The 18,082-nt window shown below is 37.4% G+C and overlaps 1 protein-coding gene across 2 annotated transcripts in view; it reads left to right on the top strand.

Annotated features, from left to right (window-relative positions):
- The first annotated feature begins 2,377 nt into the window (after positions 1-2,377).
- Positions 2,378-18,082, top strand: part of LOC148308697 (papilin-like) — a 51,096-nt gene continuing 35,391 nt past the window's right edge. For both annotated transcript variants that reach the window (XM_088261287.1, XM_088261286.1), the window contains exons 1-13: positions 2,378-2,475; positions 3,081-3,147; positions 3,816-3,997; positions 5,525-5,585; positions 6,439-6,521; positions 7,668-7,818; positions 8,692-8,812; positions 10,150-10,230; positions 11,202-11,374; positions 12,221-12,353; positions 13,493-13,715; positions 15,137-15,257; positions 17,831-18,010. In XM_088261287.1, the coding sequence (XP_088117413.1) occupies positions 2,456-2,475; positions 3,081-3,147; positions 3,816-3,997; positions 5,525-5,585; positions 6,439-6,521; positions 7,668-7,818; positions 8,692-8,812; positions 10,150-10,230; positions 11,202-11,374; positions 12,221-12,353; positions 13,493-13,715; positions 15,137-15,257; positions 17,831-18,010 (1,596 nt within the window). In that variant the 5' untranslated portion in view covers positions 2,378-2,455. The remainder of the gene's footprint in view (positions 2,476-3,080; positions 3,148-3,815; positions 3,998-5,524; positions 5,586-6,438; positions 6,522-7,667; positions 7,819-8,691; positions 8,813-10,149; positions 10,231-11,201; positions 11,375-12,220; positions 12,354-13,492; positions 13,716-15,136; positions 15,258-17,830; positions 18,011-18,082) is intronic.

Below are 18,082 nucleotides of genomic sequence, written 5' to 3'. Positions count from 1 at the left end.
TCACTGAGAGTATGTGTCCCTGTTTTGCGCAGCTCTGAACAGCGCAAAGAAGATAGAACGGTGATTAGTATGTCGCATCTCTGAGAAGATAATGTGCCTCGCCTTTTAATACAGACATATTGTCATGATGGCACACCTGCTTCTAAATAACTGTCACTATTACGACTCTAATGAAGTCTATTACATTATTAACAACTAGAATTAGGACTATATTTCTGTTTTTATGCAGCGTTCTTGAGGTTACAGTTCCGGAAAATGACGCTTAATCAACATCACCAACTAACTAACTTGCTAACCATCATGCTGCTTCTCCGCAGGGGTAGGCAAAGAAAAAAGAACACCATACCACTCTGTCTTTGCAAACATTCTTCGCCTCGTCCACATTCATTTATATCCTCATACATTTCCGCCGATTATTATGACTCCTGACCTGTCCGTTTTCAAGTGTTTGACATCCTTGATCATGCCAAGTTTTCCTCGGTCTTTCTCTGCTTCTATTTTCAATTACATTTGTCCAATTATACTGTTTTTCTGTTCTTTCCCCACTCATTCATTCCACATGTCCAAACGTCTACACACCTCTCAATTTTATCAATAATGTTTATCTCAGCCTTGCATTTTTTTTCTTATTTTTCCATTAAAACATCCAACATACATCGTCTTGCCACACATTTATCTGAGAGATCGTATTTCATCTGCATTCAGTCTACTTTCATATTTTTTTTGCCAACTTCATGCTTCACTTCCATAAACTAGGGTTGGTACCAGGACTCGATTGTGTACTGTCAGATTAGCTTTCGCTGTTAGGCATTAATATGCTATAACTGATTTCTGTACCACATTTACTCTGTTCCCAGCGTTTATTCACCGTACTACATCTTTATCAATATTTCCATCCCTAGAAAATATACTTCCCGAATATACAAAATCATGTACCTGTTTTTTCACACCCAGATCCACATTCCTCTCTTTAACAAACCATAACTTAACAAATACAGTGGAACCTCTCATAACGAGCACCTCTCATTATGAGTAATTCGCATAGCAACCAAAAAAAAGTGAGTAATTTGCTCCCTTAACGAGCAAAATTTCACACAAGTTACAGAGAATGGGCAAGTCCCTTTTTCACGACATTCACTTGTAAGCTGGGACATCCGCGCCAGTGCATAAGTCTGTTTTTACCACTCGTTCCTTTGTTGTGTTGGTTTCGCATGTGATCACCCATTTATCTTTGATGATTGACAAGAATTGGGAAGGAGTTACCAAGAGGACTCTCACAAAAGTGAAGTTCCTCTTGGTAACTCTTTCCCAAGCAGAGGCTTAGAAAAAAACTTTGGCCAGAGAGTGTTGTCAATTGTGATTTTGAAACTCTACCTGTGGAGTCTACAGTCAACAAGTTTGTGTCATTGGCCAATATCATAGGACTTGAGGTGGATAACAATGATATTGAAGAGCTTGTGAAAGAACACAGTCAAGAGCTGACCACCGAATAGCTTATGGAGCATCGTGTTTCACAGCAAGAAATTATGGAGAAGAGCATGTTAATGGAGGAGGAGGACGTAGCAGAGCGACAATCTTCTAGCACAATAAGAGAAATGCTGAAAGCATGGGAATCTGTTGCATCGTACATTAAGAAGCTGTCACTCTTGTGACTTTTGGAAGAAGGTGGCTTTTTGCGCTTCAAATACATTCAATGATAATGCTACGACACATTTTTGCCAAATTTTGGCAAAAAGCGTTGGCAAAAACAATTGTAGACAGTTTCTAGTTAAAAAGAATTGATTATTTGCCATAAATTCATATTTTTATTAAGGTTTTAAAAAAAATCTAAATTGTATTCCAAATTGTTTCACTCCTTAAAAATTATAAGTAATTTCATTAGAATAAATGTTAAGTATTCTTTTGGCATGGAATGCATTATCGTATTTTACATTGATTTATATGACAAAAAATGTTTTGCTTAACGGTATGATTCTGGAACGAATTATGCTCATTATAAGAGGTTCCTCAGTACATCTAAATATATTATTATTATGAAAACAATGCTTCATAAAAAATAACATGTGTTTTATTATTTCTTGGACTTTGGACTATAATATGAAGCATGGGATTGGACTCCTACTGGTTGCATGTAATACAATATATGCGCTCAACTAAAACAAAAGAAATGCTTGATAAGGAGTGGATTACTGAGAAAAGGATGATTCTTGCATAGCTGTCTTCTGGCGGCATCTGTTATTGCTGATTCAGAATCTCACGGATCATATTTAATTTCAGTAGAAATGATAACAAAATTGCATAACATAAATAAGCTGCAAATAAAATGTTACGAAAACTTTATTTATTTCTATTCATTAGGTGTTTGAAAGTGAAGGTAGTAACATCTTATTTGAAGACAAAAATGTTTCTGATGGTTATATAAGTTAGCGGGGAACTTTTTTTCACAAAGCGCAAAATGAATAATATGTCAATAAGGTAAGTGAAAACATTTTTCTGCTTTCCTGTAGTGTTTTGCAAATTTGGATATAATTTGTTGAATATAAATGTATATTAATAGTGCCCTAGTGCATGTCTGCCTCCATAGTGTAATGGTTACCGCGTTAAGCTACCATGCCGGAGGTCCCGGGTTTGATTCCCAGGGAGGGTCAAGTGTTTTCTAACTCTTATATTTATTTGATATTATCCTGGATTGGTATTTGAAGCCCAGGATAGATCACTTTGCCTTCAGGTAAGTAATGATAAAGTTGAATTCAATGTAGTTCACCTTGCCTTCATGTGAGTAACAATCAAGATAACACTGCGTCAATATGATGCAGTGTCCTATGCACCATTGGATGAGGATAAGGGTAAGAAAATAGCTCTCCTTCTCTTTCTCTCTTTATGTTATATCTTTCTTCTCTCTCATGTAACAAAATGTGCCCAGTAACGTGACGCGCCCTTGAAATTTTGAAAAATACATTTTATTAATGTTTAATTAATGAGGAAAGTAATATTTTTGTTTCGATTTTGTATTAACGGTTGTATGTATAAATAATCAAACTAATATTGTGTAATAACTCTTTTTGTTGGCCTATTTGCAGACACTTGGCGCTGGTACTGTTTCTTCTTGCTGCGTATTGCAGTTGCGCTACGGGAAGGAATGTAAATGTAAGAAATCAATTCCCTAATTTTACACTTACTTATATTTTTACTTGGTATTAAAACAACGTATAATAGATGTTCAAATGGTAAAATAAGGAAAGAATGCAAGGCTGAGATAAGCATCATCGATAAAATTAAGAATGACGTGCTGAGATGTTTGGGCACGTGAATGGAACGAGTGAAGAAATATTAGTAAAACAAATTTATGAGTCGAATGAACTTGGTCATAGGAGCAGAAGAAGAAAGAAGAAAACTTGGCATGACCAGATCAGGAGTTGGAGTAATCAGCGGGCATGTACGAGGAGATGCATGAATGCGATACAGCCGAAGATTGTTTGCAAAGACAGATTGTTGTGCCATTCTATTCTCCCCGCCTACCCCTGCGGAAAAGCAGCATGATTTTGCTTACTTTTAATATTTTGCTCGACAGGCACAAAAATGTAGTAAAAGCTTGTAATAGGTATTAGGAAAAGGTAGAGAAAGATTTCTAGGGACAAGTATGTACTAGCAATAATTTAGTGATGGAACTGTTCAATACAAACATTATGGTAGACATCTACGGTCAAAAATGTAAAACACCACACATCTTACATATTCCTAACCTCAAAAAACTTTTTTGTTGTGACATTTCTAATAATTCTTGAAAATAAATTCAAAACCTTTACATGTTCCAGGTGACAAATGTTGTCATACGTCACAGGAGGCATTACGGAGCCAACCTGTACCTGCCCGGGGCTTCGGTGATCCCGGGGGGCGAGGGGGGCCGCGGCTGGGGGGCGTGGGGTGCCCCCTCCCCCTGCTCCCGCTCTTGCGGGGGCGGAGTCTCGCACCAGACCAGGAGATGCGAGGATATTGAGTGAGTCAATTATACAATCATATCATCTCTAACTATATGGCTGAGAGAAGACATTCCTCTAATTTCCTTCTTCTGTGTGTGTAATGTCAGGTCCCCTTGACGTTTACTATCACTTAAGAGTAATCTTAAGTGATAATCTCTAAACAGCGCCTCGATGGTCCAAATCCTCGTCCAATCTCGTATATGAGGAAGTGAGGAGATCTGTCTTCCGCCCACACCCAACCGACCCTTTATATTGCCTTTTATAATTTTTTTTTATTTTTATTTTTTCTCTATCCTCACTAGGTATTTGGAGATACCTGTTCTGAGGTAGGCAGGGTATGCTTATTCTTTTTATAATACAGCTTTATATATATTTTAATGATGATATAAAAGTGGTAAGACTGAAATAATATGAAATAATAATTATAAAAAGAATTGTAATCTAATTTTGTCTTGTAATCTAATTTATTCATGTCTTCAAGGACCTCATACATAATCTTCTTCTAACCCTTATCCGCACCAAATGGTACATAGGGGACTGCATCGTATCGACGCCACGATGTATTGATAGTTTATTACATAAAAGCACTTTGATCAGTCCTGCGCTACAGGTACCAGTCCAGGGTAATATTAATTTAAAATATTTGAGTGAAAAACACTTTATTTTGATCCCCCGGGAATCGAACCCGTGACCTCCAGAATTGTATAGGCTGGTTTAAGTGATCACTTTACACACGTGTAACAATTCTACCCATTATTGACAACCACACTACTCAAATAATGGGTAGAATTGGTGAATGTTACATGTGTGTAAAGTGATCACTTAAACCAGCCTATGACGGTCGTCAGCCCCGTAAATGCCCAGATTTCCATAATCTTCTTCATCTTTGATGAGATGTTAAAAAATAATATGTACAATAACTCCTGTAATTGGAGATAATCCAGATTTTGTGAACAAATATTTGGACACACTCAAAATGTTGTAGATAATTGAAATAACTAAGAAGGGCAAACATGTGGAGCGAATGGATGAAGAGACAATTACTAAGGAAGTATATTATAGTATATGTAGACGGTCTCCAGGGTTCGGCGGAGCTCAAAACACACAACCGACTTATTGTACCATATTATGAAAAGGGATACAATATACAATATATTCATTTATCCAATAGATCTAGTATATTATTTGAGAGGGATATATCAATCTAGCAATAAATTTTTCCAATTAAGGGTTTGGTGAACTGAAATGAAACTGGTGGGGTTCGGTAGCTCCAATATGGTTAAGAACTAGAGGATACATTACTGGAGGATATGACTAGATGTACAAAAGTTGAGAAAGCTAGAAGTGTATGAAGGGACAGACGCTTGTGGCGTTCCATCCACTCTGCATGCTTCGCAGGGTTGTGATAGTAAGCACTATGCTAAAAAGAGCATGTCATAGCAGGAATACATTTTTTACTGTTTTTTGTTCCGTTAAAAATTGAGAACTTATGTTAAATAAGTGCTTGTTGCGTAAAATATTGCTTAAAATTACAATTTTTTCAGCTGGAAGGGTTCTTTTCGCTGTCACGGAGGTGACAAGAAATACTTTTCCTGCAATACTCAGGTAACAATGAAAATATTTTTATTATTTACTGTATAAATTAAAACATTTAAAATATATAATTACTTTTTCAAAATATATAAAGGACCAGAAATTAACACATTCAATGCGTACAAAATACTAAATGATATACAAAGAACATGAAAATTTGCAAAATTTGAAAAACCATAACTCTGTTGAAAATAAAATTCTAATTTGTATTTAAACCACAACGCTTGTCTCTGGCCAATATCTGTACCCGACAGATTCTCCAGTTCTTTGGACACGTTGCGCGTGGCAACGAGGATAGCCTGGAACGCCTAGTTGTGATCGGTAGCCTGGAGGGAAAGAGAGGGAGAGGAAGATCCCCCACACGATGGACCGATCAAATTAAGGCAGCAGCAGGCACCTCAGTGGTTGGAGCGCTACGTGCAGCGCAGTCAAGGGATAACTGGAGAAGAGTCATTGCTTCTGCAAGGGTCACAACCCTCAGCAATGAGGATTAAGACGGAGAAGAAGAATTTAAACCACATGCGGTTTCTCAGTGTGTGCACATGTGCAATGCACTAATTGTCCTCACAAAAAATGTCAGACAGTGCAAATTTTTGAAAAACCCTAACTTTGTTCAAAATCATATTGTACTTTGTATTTAAACATCAAAAATAAGTGTATTACTTTGTGTTTTCAAAACAGATAAAACCAACTACGAATTCTTACCTTTATTCATCATGACTCCGGTCAATGCTGGGCTGCAATATTTGTTTAAGAGACTGTTCAATGCCCAGGATATGCTAATATAATTTTCGTTTGAATTAATGAGCTTTTCTTTTCAACTATTTTTGATATATTGAAATAATAAAGATCATTATTTTTTCAGGATTGTCCCGAAGGTAGCGTAGATTTTCGTGAAAAACAATGTTCTGACTATGATTCCACATCGTACGAAGGAAAATTTTATGAGTAAGTATAACATATTATGAATTGGTATTTAAATAAAAGTTTAAGGAGGTAAAGAGTTAATTGATATATTCATTTTAGATAATTTATTCCTAAAATACTACTTCAAGGGCACTTTGACATGATATTATGTATGTTTTTTATTCATGGAAAAATATTCAAATAGTTGTGTCAGAGGTTAATTTTCTTTTGGCTACGGTGTCGATTGCCTGGTCAAATTTTTTACACTTAGCTCGGGTCCTTTAGGGTTGTATAGATAGCCATATAACGTACTTTTAACACATTTAAAAATTATAGTAACGAAAAATAATATTATAAATAATTAATTAAAAAAAAAAACAGGATTTTACTGACAAAACTAAAGATTTGTTTTGTTTTGTTTTTATTTTTCAATTAAGGCTTAAGTTGTTGAGAAAAATATTTTAAAATAATTTTTTTTATATTTTTTATAGAGCCACTATATGAATGGCAGTTAGAACAACGCTAATAAATTGTCACGCTTCTGTAATTTGTATTCGTGTATTGACACTGCAGTGACCTATGAACCATTTGGCGTGAATAAGGGATGGTAGAAGTGGTGTACTGTAGCACATTTGGGTACTGTACTGGAGACCTAGCACTGCATCAAATTGGTGCAGTGTTAATTTGATTGTATTTTATATGAAGGCAAGGTGATCAGTCCTGCGCTGTAGGTTAGGTTAGGTAAGATAAGGTTAATTTTTTTATATCTCTCAACTGCACCCAATGGTGCATAGGGCACTGCATCGTAGCGACGCAGTATTATCTTGATCGTTAATTGCATGAAGGCATGGTGATCAACCCTGCGCTTCTTGTGCCGGTCAAGGGTGGTATTAAATAAATATGAGAGTGAAAATCACCCATATTTATTTTCACCCCCCTGGGAATCGAACCCGGGATCTCCAGCACGGTAGCCAACGCGCTGACCACTACACTACGTAGGTGGAGGTTAGGTTAATAATTGAATATATTCCACTCTATATGTAACTATAAGTTCCAAGAACCTTGGACGTAGGATGTGTTCACTTCCCTTCACATAATCAATGATCAAGTCAACAGCATGTCAAAAAAATTAACAAGTGCAGATTTCAAAGAAAAAGAAGAAATATTAATTTGTTTTGCTATTTTAAGGTGGGTGCCATACAAAGACGCACCGAACCCATGCGAACTGAACTGCATGCCCCGGGCAGAACGCTTTTATTACAAGCACCGAGACAGAGTTGTGGATGGCACGCTTTGCAAAGAGGAATCGTTTGATGTTTGCGTCAACGGAGAATGTATGGTGAGTTCAATTATCAATAATAAATCAAAAACATGTCATAAGTATATCAGTATATGAATCAAGTACCTGTTTGCGTATCACAGAGCATTATTGAGGTTCACGATGAATTTTGTCATTGACCACAAAAACATGATATACTTTTAAATTTGAAATACAGAACGTTGAACACTTGGACGAACACGAACGCATGGAATTCAAAAAGAATGGTTTAACACTTTTCAAATTTAAATTCTAACTTTGTTTGAATGGCTTCCGACTAAATGTATCCACACATATAATATTGAATTGTGTCAAGGTTATTCAATAAATTTATGGATATAAAAGACCTTTCTCATCCTGCGGATTGGTCTGTAGCAACAGATGACATCTCTTTCGCCATTCTCGCCTATTTTCGGAAGTCCTCTTCAGCTCCTCATACGTCAAGCAGCCCATGACTTCGTACAAGTCGCTTAGGTATTGGCGGCGTGGGCGTCCTCTGGCGTTTATTCCCTCGATCGTCCCCTCTATTATTTGGTGCAGGAAACCCTCTTGTCTTAGCACGTGGCCGATCCATTCGGCGCGTCTTTAGGAGATAGTCGCGAGTCGGTGTTATAAAAGATAAATTGTATATAAAGGTAGGGACTGACCGGAGCATTTTGTGTAACGTAACATTCGCGGCGAGTATCTGGACATCGGATAGAGTACTCGGAACGAGCTCGGCTCGCTGTACTGACTATACAAATGATCGCATTGTAACGTAACACGTTACGATGAAATGACTGCGGTCAGTCCCTACCGTAACTTGGTTTTCAACTAAATGTGTATACCATAAAATCAATGTATATTATTAAAGGCGATGACATAAATATAAGTGTCGGTTACTGTTATTTCCAGTCGGTTGGATGTGACTTGATGCTGGGGTCAGGTGCTAAGGAAGATAAGTGCAGAAAATGTGGTGGAGACGGTTCATCTTGTAATACTCACCAAGGGATCTATAATGAGAATATGTCTGAAGGTATGTACCATTTATGGTGAAGGTATATTTAGTACAGAGTGGAATCCTGGTTCCAACTCCGAAAGGAGGATGACAGTTGACTGAATGCAGTCAAAATGCAATCTCTCAGATGACCTTGGTTGTTGGTCCAGCTTGCCTGGCTTGCTTGCCTAGTGTGCTGGTCTTGTGTGCTGACCCTTGATTGAGATCAAAGATTTTGTATTTTATTTTAACCATTGCATCACTAATAAAGATGACAGCATATTATTTAATTTTTACTAATTTTTTATTACAATAACATTAACCCTTACTGGTCCAATGTTGAATCTCATTCGACATCTATTTTTACCTCTTAGGTCTCGTCGGATGTTATTTGTCATTTTTTTCATCATAAGTTTTATTTGTTTAAATTCCAAGCTTACGTTTTTGTCACTCGTATCTATAACAACAGTATGTGGAGCAGACGACAACATATATTTTTTCCAATTGGAATGTAACTGTCGGCCTAGATTTTTTTTAAATTTTGGGGGACCGGAAAGGCTTAAGACTAAATTACATACAAAATCAAAATGTTAAAACATAAAAGCATTTTTTTCTTCTTCATAAGCTAGATCATTATAGCTCATCCCCAGATAATTTTGGAAAAGTGTGATAAGCTTTAAAACATTCTGGTACGTGGAGAGCCACCAAACATTTCTCACTAGATTTGCTCTTCTTTTTCTCCAAGAAACACATTTAGCATTATCTCGATGGGTTTTGTTTGACTAGATCTGGTGGAATTTATTTATATTATTTCATCCTCATTTGATGAAATATTACAGGCACGACTAGTTTGTTTACGAGCGCGTTCAGCCATTTTGGAGGTATTGACATATATCAATAAATAATAATAATAAAACCCTTATCCGCACCCCAATGGTGCATAGGGCACTGCTTCATATCAACGCAGTGTTATCTTGATCGTTTACACATGAAGGAAAGGTGATCAGCCCTCCACTTCAGGTACCAGTCCAGGGTAATATTGAATAAATATTACAGTGAAAAAATCACTTATATTTATTTGACCCCCCTGGGAATCGAACCCAGGACCTCCGGAACGGTAGCCGAGCGTGCTGACCATTACACTACGGAGGCGGACAGATGTTAGAATGTCTTAATATTTTGTAATAAATAATGTGAAGTAAATTATAATTATTACATTTTATTATGAAATCAGTTACGAAATAAACTTATTTATATCATTTTTATGAATATAGTTATTGTCATTCAGTTTTAATGTGAAAAAATCACTTCAAAGACAAACTGGCGAATCGCCGGCTTTGTGAGTCAGTGACAAATTAAATGAGTTGTATTTTTAGGATACCATGACATATTAATGATACCACAAGGCGCGACCAATATCGACATTCAAGAGCGAAGACCCTCCACCAATTATTTTGGTAGGTACCATAACTATATTCACAAAAATATTGAGTCCTACTCTCTATTGAAATTTGGAACCATTCCATCATCAGGTCAACTGTAGACAGACGATGACCTGATGATGGAATGGTTATTCCAAAATTGGTAGTCATGAAGGTGTTTTTAAGTGGTGTAACACAAAGTGAAAGATGAATGATAAGGGAGAGTTTAATATTTTCTAGTTATAATTATCCTTAATGGTTGGTGCTATACGAAGCATGTTTTCTTGAATAAAGAAATATATTTTCACCAGTAAACATGATTTATATTAAAATTATCCATGTTTCATTTCATTGGTGTTTTTGGCAGTGTCATTACGACGACTTCTCATAAACTTTGTTTTAAGTCAAATGTCGTGGGTAAAACAAAAAAATTATCTGAAGTGTGGTTTTAGTGTTAAAATACAACCACAGATGGCAGTACAAGTGCTATTTTATAAATAAATATCACCGGGCTTTAGTTATAAGCAATATATTAGCGAGTGTTTTTGCCTAGAATTTTCACTCATAAATTACATGAAATTATAGTAACTTTAAACATTAAGAGTAAATCCACTCACAAGTAGGCATAGGCTATGAAACTTATAAAGTTGAAGCCTGAGTAAGGATATGATAAACGGTGTTGCATAAGCCGTAGCTAGATTTCAGAATCACTTGGACGTTAGGTAATTAAAAAAAAAATTTAAGCAATATATTAGTTAGTCTGTGCTCGCTGGCAGTTAAAAGCGCGGCCGTCAACACTCATACTCCTTTGAGGAAAGTTTTATTTGGATGTACGTTTAAAGTCCCAGACAGGTTAAAACTTTCAAAAGTCATAAGGTTAATTCTTGGTTCCGAAGTTTCAGTCACTATTACTGGCCATTTTCAGGACAGATTACTGTCCTGAAAATGGCCAGTAATAGTGACTGAATGCTATCAATAATCTTGAAAAAAACTTTTTGTTTTCTTAGCAATTCGAAACAGTGACGGAAAATACTATTTGAATGGGAATTGGAGAATCGACTACCCCGGATCCTTCGCGTTTGCTGGTACACTTTGGTATTACGAAAGGAAGGCTCAACAATATTCCGCTCATGACAGTATCAGGGCCCTGGGACCAACATCTGAGCCTCTTTACCTTGCTGTAAGTTGGTTATTATTATCCCCCTTATCCAAGTTACATTCTAACTAACCATCTCACAACACAACACCGCTTATCTTTGCAAACATTCTTCGCCTCTTCTACATTGATGCATCTCCTCATACGTACTCGTCGATTATTCCAACTCCTGACTTGTTCACACAAAACTATTCAACATTTTGAGTGTGTCCAAATACTTGTTCACAAAATCTGGATTATCTCCAATTACAGGAGTTATTTTCATATTTTTTTTTAACATCTCATCAAAGATGAAGAAGAATATGGAAGTCTGGGCATTTACGGGCTGACGACCGTCATCGGCTGGTTTAAGTGATCACTTTACACACGTGTAACATTCACCAATTATACCCATTATTGACAACCACACTACTCATATTCTTGGAAGTTCTATATATATGAACCAATTTAGAAACCTTGTTCTTGAATCACTAGAACTTCACTAGAGACATCTATTGGTGAGATGTAAAGAAGCTTTTTACTAAGCAGAAACTCTTATATTAGTATGTGAGGTCCGAAGTGTTAACTATTCAAAGTGTTATTATGCTGTCGGTCTTCCCCTGCTTTTATTTCAAACTAAATTCGCCTCATATATTGTTTGACTGTTCTTTCCTTACTCATTCGTTGCACATGTTCAAACTATCTCAACACACCTTTCGTACGGTGATTGACCATGTGTTATAAATTTTAAGAAATAGTGGTATTCACCAAGTAAAACTAAAATAAAAAAGAGAAAAAATAATAATAAATTGGTTAAATGTTAAGTAGATAGATACTTCTTTCTATTTGCGATAAAATGAATATATTTAAGTATGTTGTGTCTGCTGCCAGATGCTGTACCAGGGATCCAATGTGGGAGTCAAGTACGAGTACAGTGTCTCTGAAGGAATCACTCACAAGGCGCAGGATGATTACTCCTGGGTCCACGATGCCTTCACCGACTGCTCAGCAACTTGCGGAGGAGGTTAGTATAAAACAAATTCACTAAAAAAAAAACAGTCTGCCGAAAGAAAACATTGAATGGCAAACCATTCACAAATGAAAGTAAACATTGACTGGTGTGACATTGAATGTGTGCCTGGTATCACGCGCACATATTTTATTATAATGTCTGTTCCATTATTCGTCTCTTGGGACATGACTGAAAATGATAATGGTAGATAAAAAAAATATTAAAGAAGAATTGTTGGATAAAATATCCAAAATTAAACACGGTTTATTTGGTTGAATTCTACATTTATTTATGTATATTTTAATATGTGACTATTTTTGTATATTTTAATATGTGACGCGTCTCGTCTTCTTAGGACATTATCAAACACAGTGTTTGATAATGTCCTAAGAAGACGAAACGCGTCACGTATTAAAATATATATAAATAAATGTAGAATTCAACCAAATAAACCGTATTTAATTTTGGATATGTAACCCAACAATTCAATATGGAATTCTATCAACTCTCTGCAGTTACAATAAATAAATTAAAGAAGAAGGTTGTCAGTCGAATCCAAAGGGGAAAAGTAGAGTCGCATATTATTGCGCCTTCTACTTGGTCTTCTTGGGCTGGAGCATGGCCAAGATGTTGGTCAGGGCATCTCCCAGAGTAATGGAGATGCTGAAAAGCAGCTTGTTGAGCTCCCATTATTGTGAATAGTCAACTGCACATGGCGAGGGGTGATGCTGTTGTCTCTGGCGGCGTTGCTGGGCATCTCCAACACCTTGGCAGCCAGGTACTCCATGACGGCGGTGAGGCATACGGGCGCACAAGCACACACACACACACACACACACACACATATATATATATATATATATATATATATATATATATATATATATATATATATATATATATATATATATATATCGTAGTCATCCAGGAGAAAGTGATCAAGTGCATTTTTTGCAAAAGCGATTTTAACCTTAGAGGTATAATATATTGTCTTGTTAAAAATGCCTAACTGCATTGATGTTTATTTTCTTACCAAGCAAAAGTGACTTAAATCACACTCCTGAACATTCTACGTTTTGTTAGTTGGTCACTTTCTCCTGTACGACTACGATATATATAAATATATACAATATATTGGTTGTCATTCTCAGGTTACCAAGTGCGCAACGTGAAGTGCGCCTCCCAGCAAGAGCTCTCCCCCGTGGAGGACAGCCTGTGCGACGCGGCCCTGCGCCCGCCCAGCAACCAGACCTGCTCCAACGTGCCTTGCGCAGCCAAGTGGGTGGAGGGCGAGTGGGAGGACTGCAGCGAGCCCTGCGGGGACTCCGGCGTGCAGTCCCGACAGATCTACTGCCAGAAGGTCGTCACACAGGGGTGAGGAATGTCTTCGCATAATATAATTTTACTTCTTTTTCTTCTTCTTCATGATCCCTCAGACCTCCACTTCTGGATATATCTATTTATAGGCCTCTTTCCCTTCTTTCCACTTTCTTCGGTCGGTTGGTGCTTGCAGCCAGTTTTTACCCCCCACAGCGACCATGTCATCGGACCATCTCTTTTGGGGTCTTCCTACATCTTTTTTGTTCTCCCAAGGTCTCCATCGTAGAATTATTGGGGTCCATCTTGTCTTGCAATCTGTCCTGCCCACTGCCATTTGAGTTTTACCACGCGATCCATGATATCCTCTACTTTGGTTCTTTTCCTGGTATCTTCTATTTTATTTTATCCCTCAGACTAAAACCAAGCGTGGATCTTTCTATGGATGGAAAAAAGGAATTCAGAATTAATAATTCAGATATCTGCTATCTATTTACGAATGACCTTCCGTACTTTTGCATTTTCGGAATATATATATACCCAATTTAGTGGCGCATCTTATCATATGCGGCGCCCTATGTGAGAGCAATTGTGAAGTAATTTGAGCAGAGACTTTTAACCTTTCTCGGAGTATGAATATTGTTGCGAATTTTCTTTAAAGGAGTACTGACGTTAATGAACATCAAAGTCCGTCTGTCAGTTAGTATGGTGTAACTTGTATATCAATGACATCTGTGAATATTTGTATGTAATTTTGTCATAAAATAACACCTAGAGAAGATTTTTTAAAATTTAATTATTCTTACATCATTTTTTTCTTCATAATACACAGATATTGTGATTTAAAAAAATTCAATCAGAAAGAAACCACTCCCCAGAGAAAGTCAGACATTGATTATTATACTCCCGGAAAGATTAAAATACTCCTAAAACTAAAATACTACCTACCTGGTAAAAAAAGAATAACACTGAACTGTCAAACATACTGCAGATACATATTTATCGATTTGGCATTAACTCTGGCCAATATCTGTACCCGACAGATTCTCCAGTTCTTTAGACACGTTGCGCGTGGCAACGAGGATAGCCTGGAACGACTAGTTGTGATCGGTAGCCTGGAGGGAAAGAGAGGGAGAGGGAGATCCCCCACACGATGGACCGATCAAATTAAGGCAGCAGCAGGCACCTCAGTGGTTGGAGTGCTACGTGCAGCGCAGTCAAGGGATAACTGGAGAAGAGTCATTGCTTCTGCAAGGGTCACAACCCTCAGCAATGAGGATTAAGACGGAGAAGAATTCATTAACTTAGCGGAATAATATGATGATTTGAAGAAAACATGATATAATGAATAATATGACTAATTAAATGTAAAAATAAAATATTTGTTGTTCTAGAATTTATATTTACAAGCTCAAAGAACAAATGTTTTATTTAAAATTTAAATATTCAAGATAAATATAGTTTTACATTTTTTTTAGATTATCATCGGTAGTGAACGATAAAGAATGCTTTGAAACGCTTGGACCGAAACCGCCTCAGTACCAGAAATGCAACGTGGAACTGTCGTGTCCAGATTGGCACGTTGGACCATGGTATCCTGTAAGTTCCATTTATTTTTTATTTGTATGTTCCATTATTTGATTAGATCTGATCACCATGGATGTTCTGATTGGACCTCTAGTACCCGATAAATGTCTTCTGGCAGTGGTTTGCAAACAGCCAAAAAATTTAATATGCTCATTACAATGATTAAAAATTTCTTGAGAGCCAAATCTGTTTGCAGTTCTAGTACACCTTAGTTATAATTTTAGACTTTTGTTAAATTATGGGTCATCATCATATCAGCCCGTTGAGGTCCACTGCTGGACAAAGGCCTCCCCCTTCCGCCTCCACTCCTCCCGATCCTGCGCTGTCCCCATCCACTGTCTTCCAGCAAACTTCCTGATGTCGTCCACCCATCTCATCGGTGGACGTCCTTGAGGCCTCTGGTTCCTCGGTCTCCACACCAGAACGCGTTTCGTCCATCTGTCGTCGGTCATTCTGGCTATGTGACCGGCCCATTTCCACTTCAGCCAAGCAATTCGCTCTACCACGTCACAGACCTGTGTCTGGCGTCGGATCCAATAAAAAAAGAAAAAAAGGAACGATTGGATCCGACGCCAAATTATGGGTATACTCAAAAAAACTTGAAAGTTAAATATTTTTACAATTACATATATTTAAAGCACTAACTTTGTGATTTTACATTTTATAATTAAAATGTAACTTTGTTTTAAAATCAATTTAAATATTTTATTATAACTTAATTACAATACCTACCTGTTTTGAAGCTGACCGCTTCTTTATCAAGACTAATAAAGAAGCAATAGCTTCGAAACCGGTAGACATTATAATTAATTTATAATAAAATATTTATTGTGATTTTAAAATAAAGTTACATTTTAATTGTAAAATATTTAACTGTTAATAAGGATCCATAAGAACACTACTTGTTGCGAATAATGTATTTGCATCTCCTTTGAATGTTTGATAAAGTCAAATTTGTTTGCTGTTATTTTTAGTACGTTTGCAGGTAATGGTTTATAGGACGATTTGCCAATTCGCGTTTGGTAAGGTTGAAGAGCCTTCCCCAAATATTAGTGCTGGAGTCGCACTTAAAAGGTCAAAAAGCCGCCTGCGGTTCCCGAGCCATACATTGCCAACCTATGTTTTCTTCTTCTTCCCATGTTCGCTCCCTAGGTGGAGCATATGGCCAACACGAGTCGTCTCCTAGTCACTCTGTCACGCGCCATCTCCTTGGCTTCCTCCCAGGTCAGTCTGGCGTCTCGAAGTTCCGCTGAGTATAGTCGGTGAATGGTCGTCAGCGGCCTTCCGGGGCGCTGGAATCCTCGGGGTTGGAAGAAGAGACATGAGGGGTTGATGCCCTCAGGTGGCATTCTAAGGACATGTCCCAACCATGTCCATCTTCTCCTCTTCAGGACTTCCAGTATGAGGGGCTGTTGAGTTCTTCTCCTCACATCGTCATTCCTGACGAAGTCATACCACTTTATACCCAGTATTCGCCTCAGGCACCTATTTTCAAAACTTGCTAGTTGTATGTTTTTATTTTTTAAATAACCTATGTTTTAGTGACACATTTTTGTACCATTTGAGTTAGATCTACAGCACTTAGTTACGAGTATTCTTCAAACCCATAAGGGTTTGAAGAATATATGCACTATTGGATGCAGATAACTGCATCCAATAGTGCATAGGGCACTGCATCATATTGACGCAATATTATCTTGATCGTTACTCACACGAAGGCAAGGTGATCACTCCTGCGCTTCAGGGACCAGTCCAGGGTAATGTTAAATAAATTCTGGAGTGTGATGTAAAATCACTAATATTTATTTTCACCCTCCCAGGAATCGAACCTGGGACCTCCAGCACGCTAACCATTACACCACGGAGGCGGACTTCAAGTATTAGGTTCATTATAATATACTGATATGACATATGGGTGACTGTTACATTGGAATGATATTGATTACTAAATAATTTTTTTATTCTCAATATTATTCGTATTTAAAGCATTTACTTTGTGGTAAGTCATTTTAACTTATTTCATTTTTTACAAAAATGCTAGTAATATTAGTATAAAACCAATCACCGAGATTTTTATGTCTGCCGGTTTCGAAACGTACCCATCTCTTCATCGGGGCAATCACTACCACAGCATGCAAATAATACTACCCTTCACTACCATAGCACTATTTACACACTTAAAACTACACAAAATTATTAACACATGTGATTTTTGGTCGACCCGAAGACCAACATGCACTAAGGGTTGCAGCACAAACATGCGTTAAGAGCCGAGGTCAAACATGCACTGTTACTACTACTACTACCATCACGCCATTTCCTCGCAGGGGTAGGGAGAGAGGATGGAACGCCACACTTTTCTGTCCTGACATACACTCCTCGCCTCCTTCACATCCATACATCTAGGCATACATGCCCTCCGATTACGCAGACTTTTGACACCGCCAGATTTTAGGTTCGAATTGATCTGATCGTGCCGAGTCTTTTTCGGTCGTCCTCGTTCTGTTTTCCCTCTCACATTCGCCACATATATTTTCTTAGTCATTCTCTCATGCACTGTTAATTTTTTAATTTTTTAAATTCAGTGTGACAAGCTGTGCGGTGAGGGAAAACAGCGTCGTGATGTCCATTGCATCCAGAAAGAGGGAGGAAAGATTTTGGTTGTTCATGAAAAGCAGTGTGCGACAGAAAAACCAGAAGAAGAGAAAGGTTGCTTCATACATCCTTGTGACGGGGTCGACTGGGTCCTGTCTGACTGGAAAGGGGTGAGTACAGCAGTCTCTATTTATAAAGATACTCCCTATATTGATAATCTCTTTATAATAGTTCTCCCCATA

This window comes from Brachycentrus maculatus, unplaced genomic scaffold, assembly GCF_059751285.1.
Source record: "Brachycentrus maculatus isolate JH-2025_06_01 unplaced genomic scaffold, ASM5975128v1 h1tg000152l, whole genome shotgun sequence".
Lineage (NCBI taxonomy): Eukaryota > Metazoa > Arthropoda > Insecta > Trichoptera > Brachycentridae > Brachycentrus > Brachycentrus maculatus.
The sequence above is the reverse complement of the archived record's forward strand: the minus strand, read 5'-3'. Positions and strand labels throughout refer to the sequence as shown.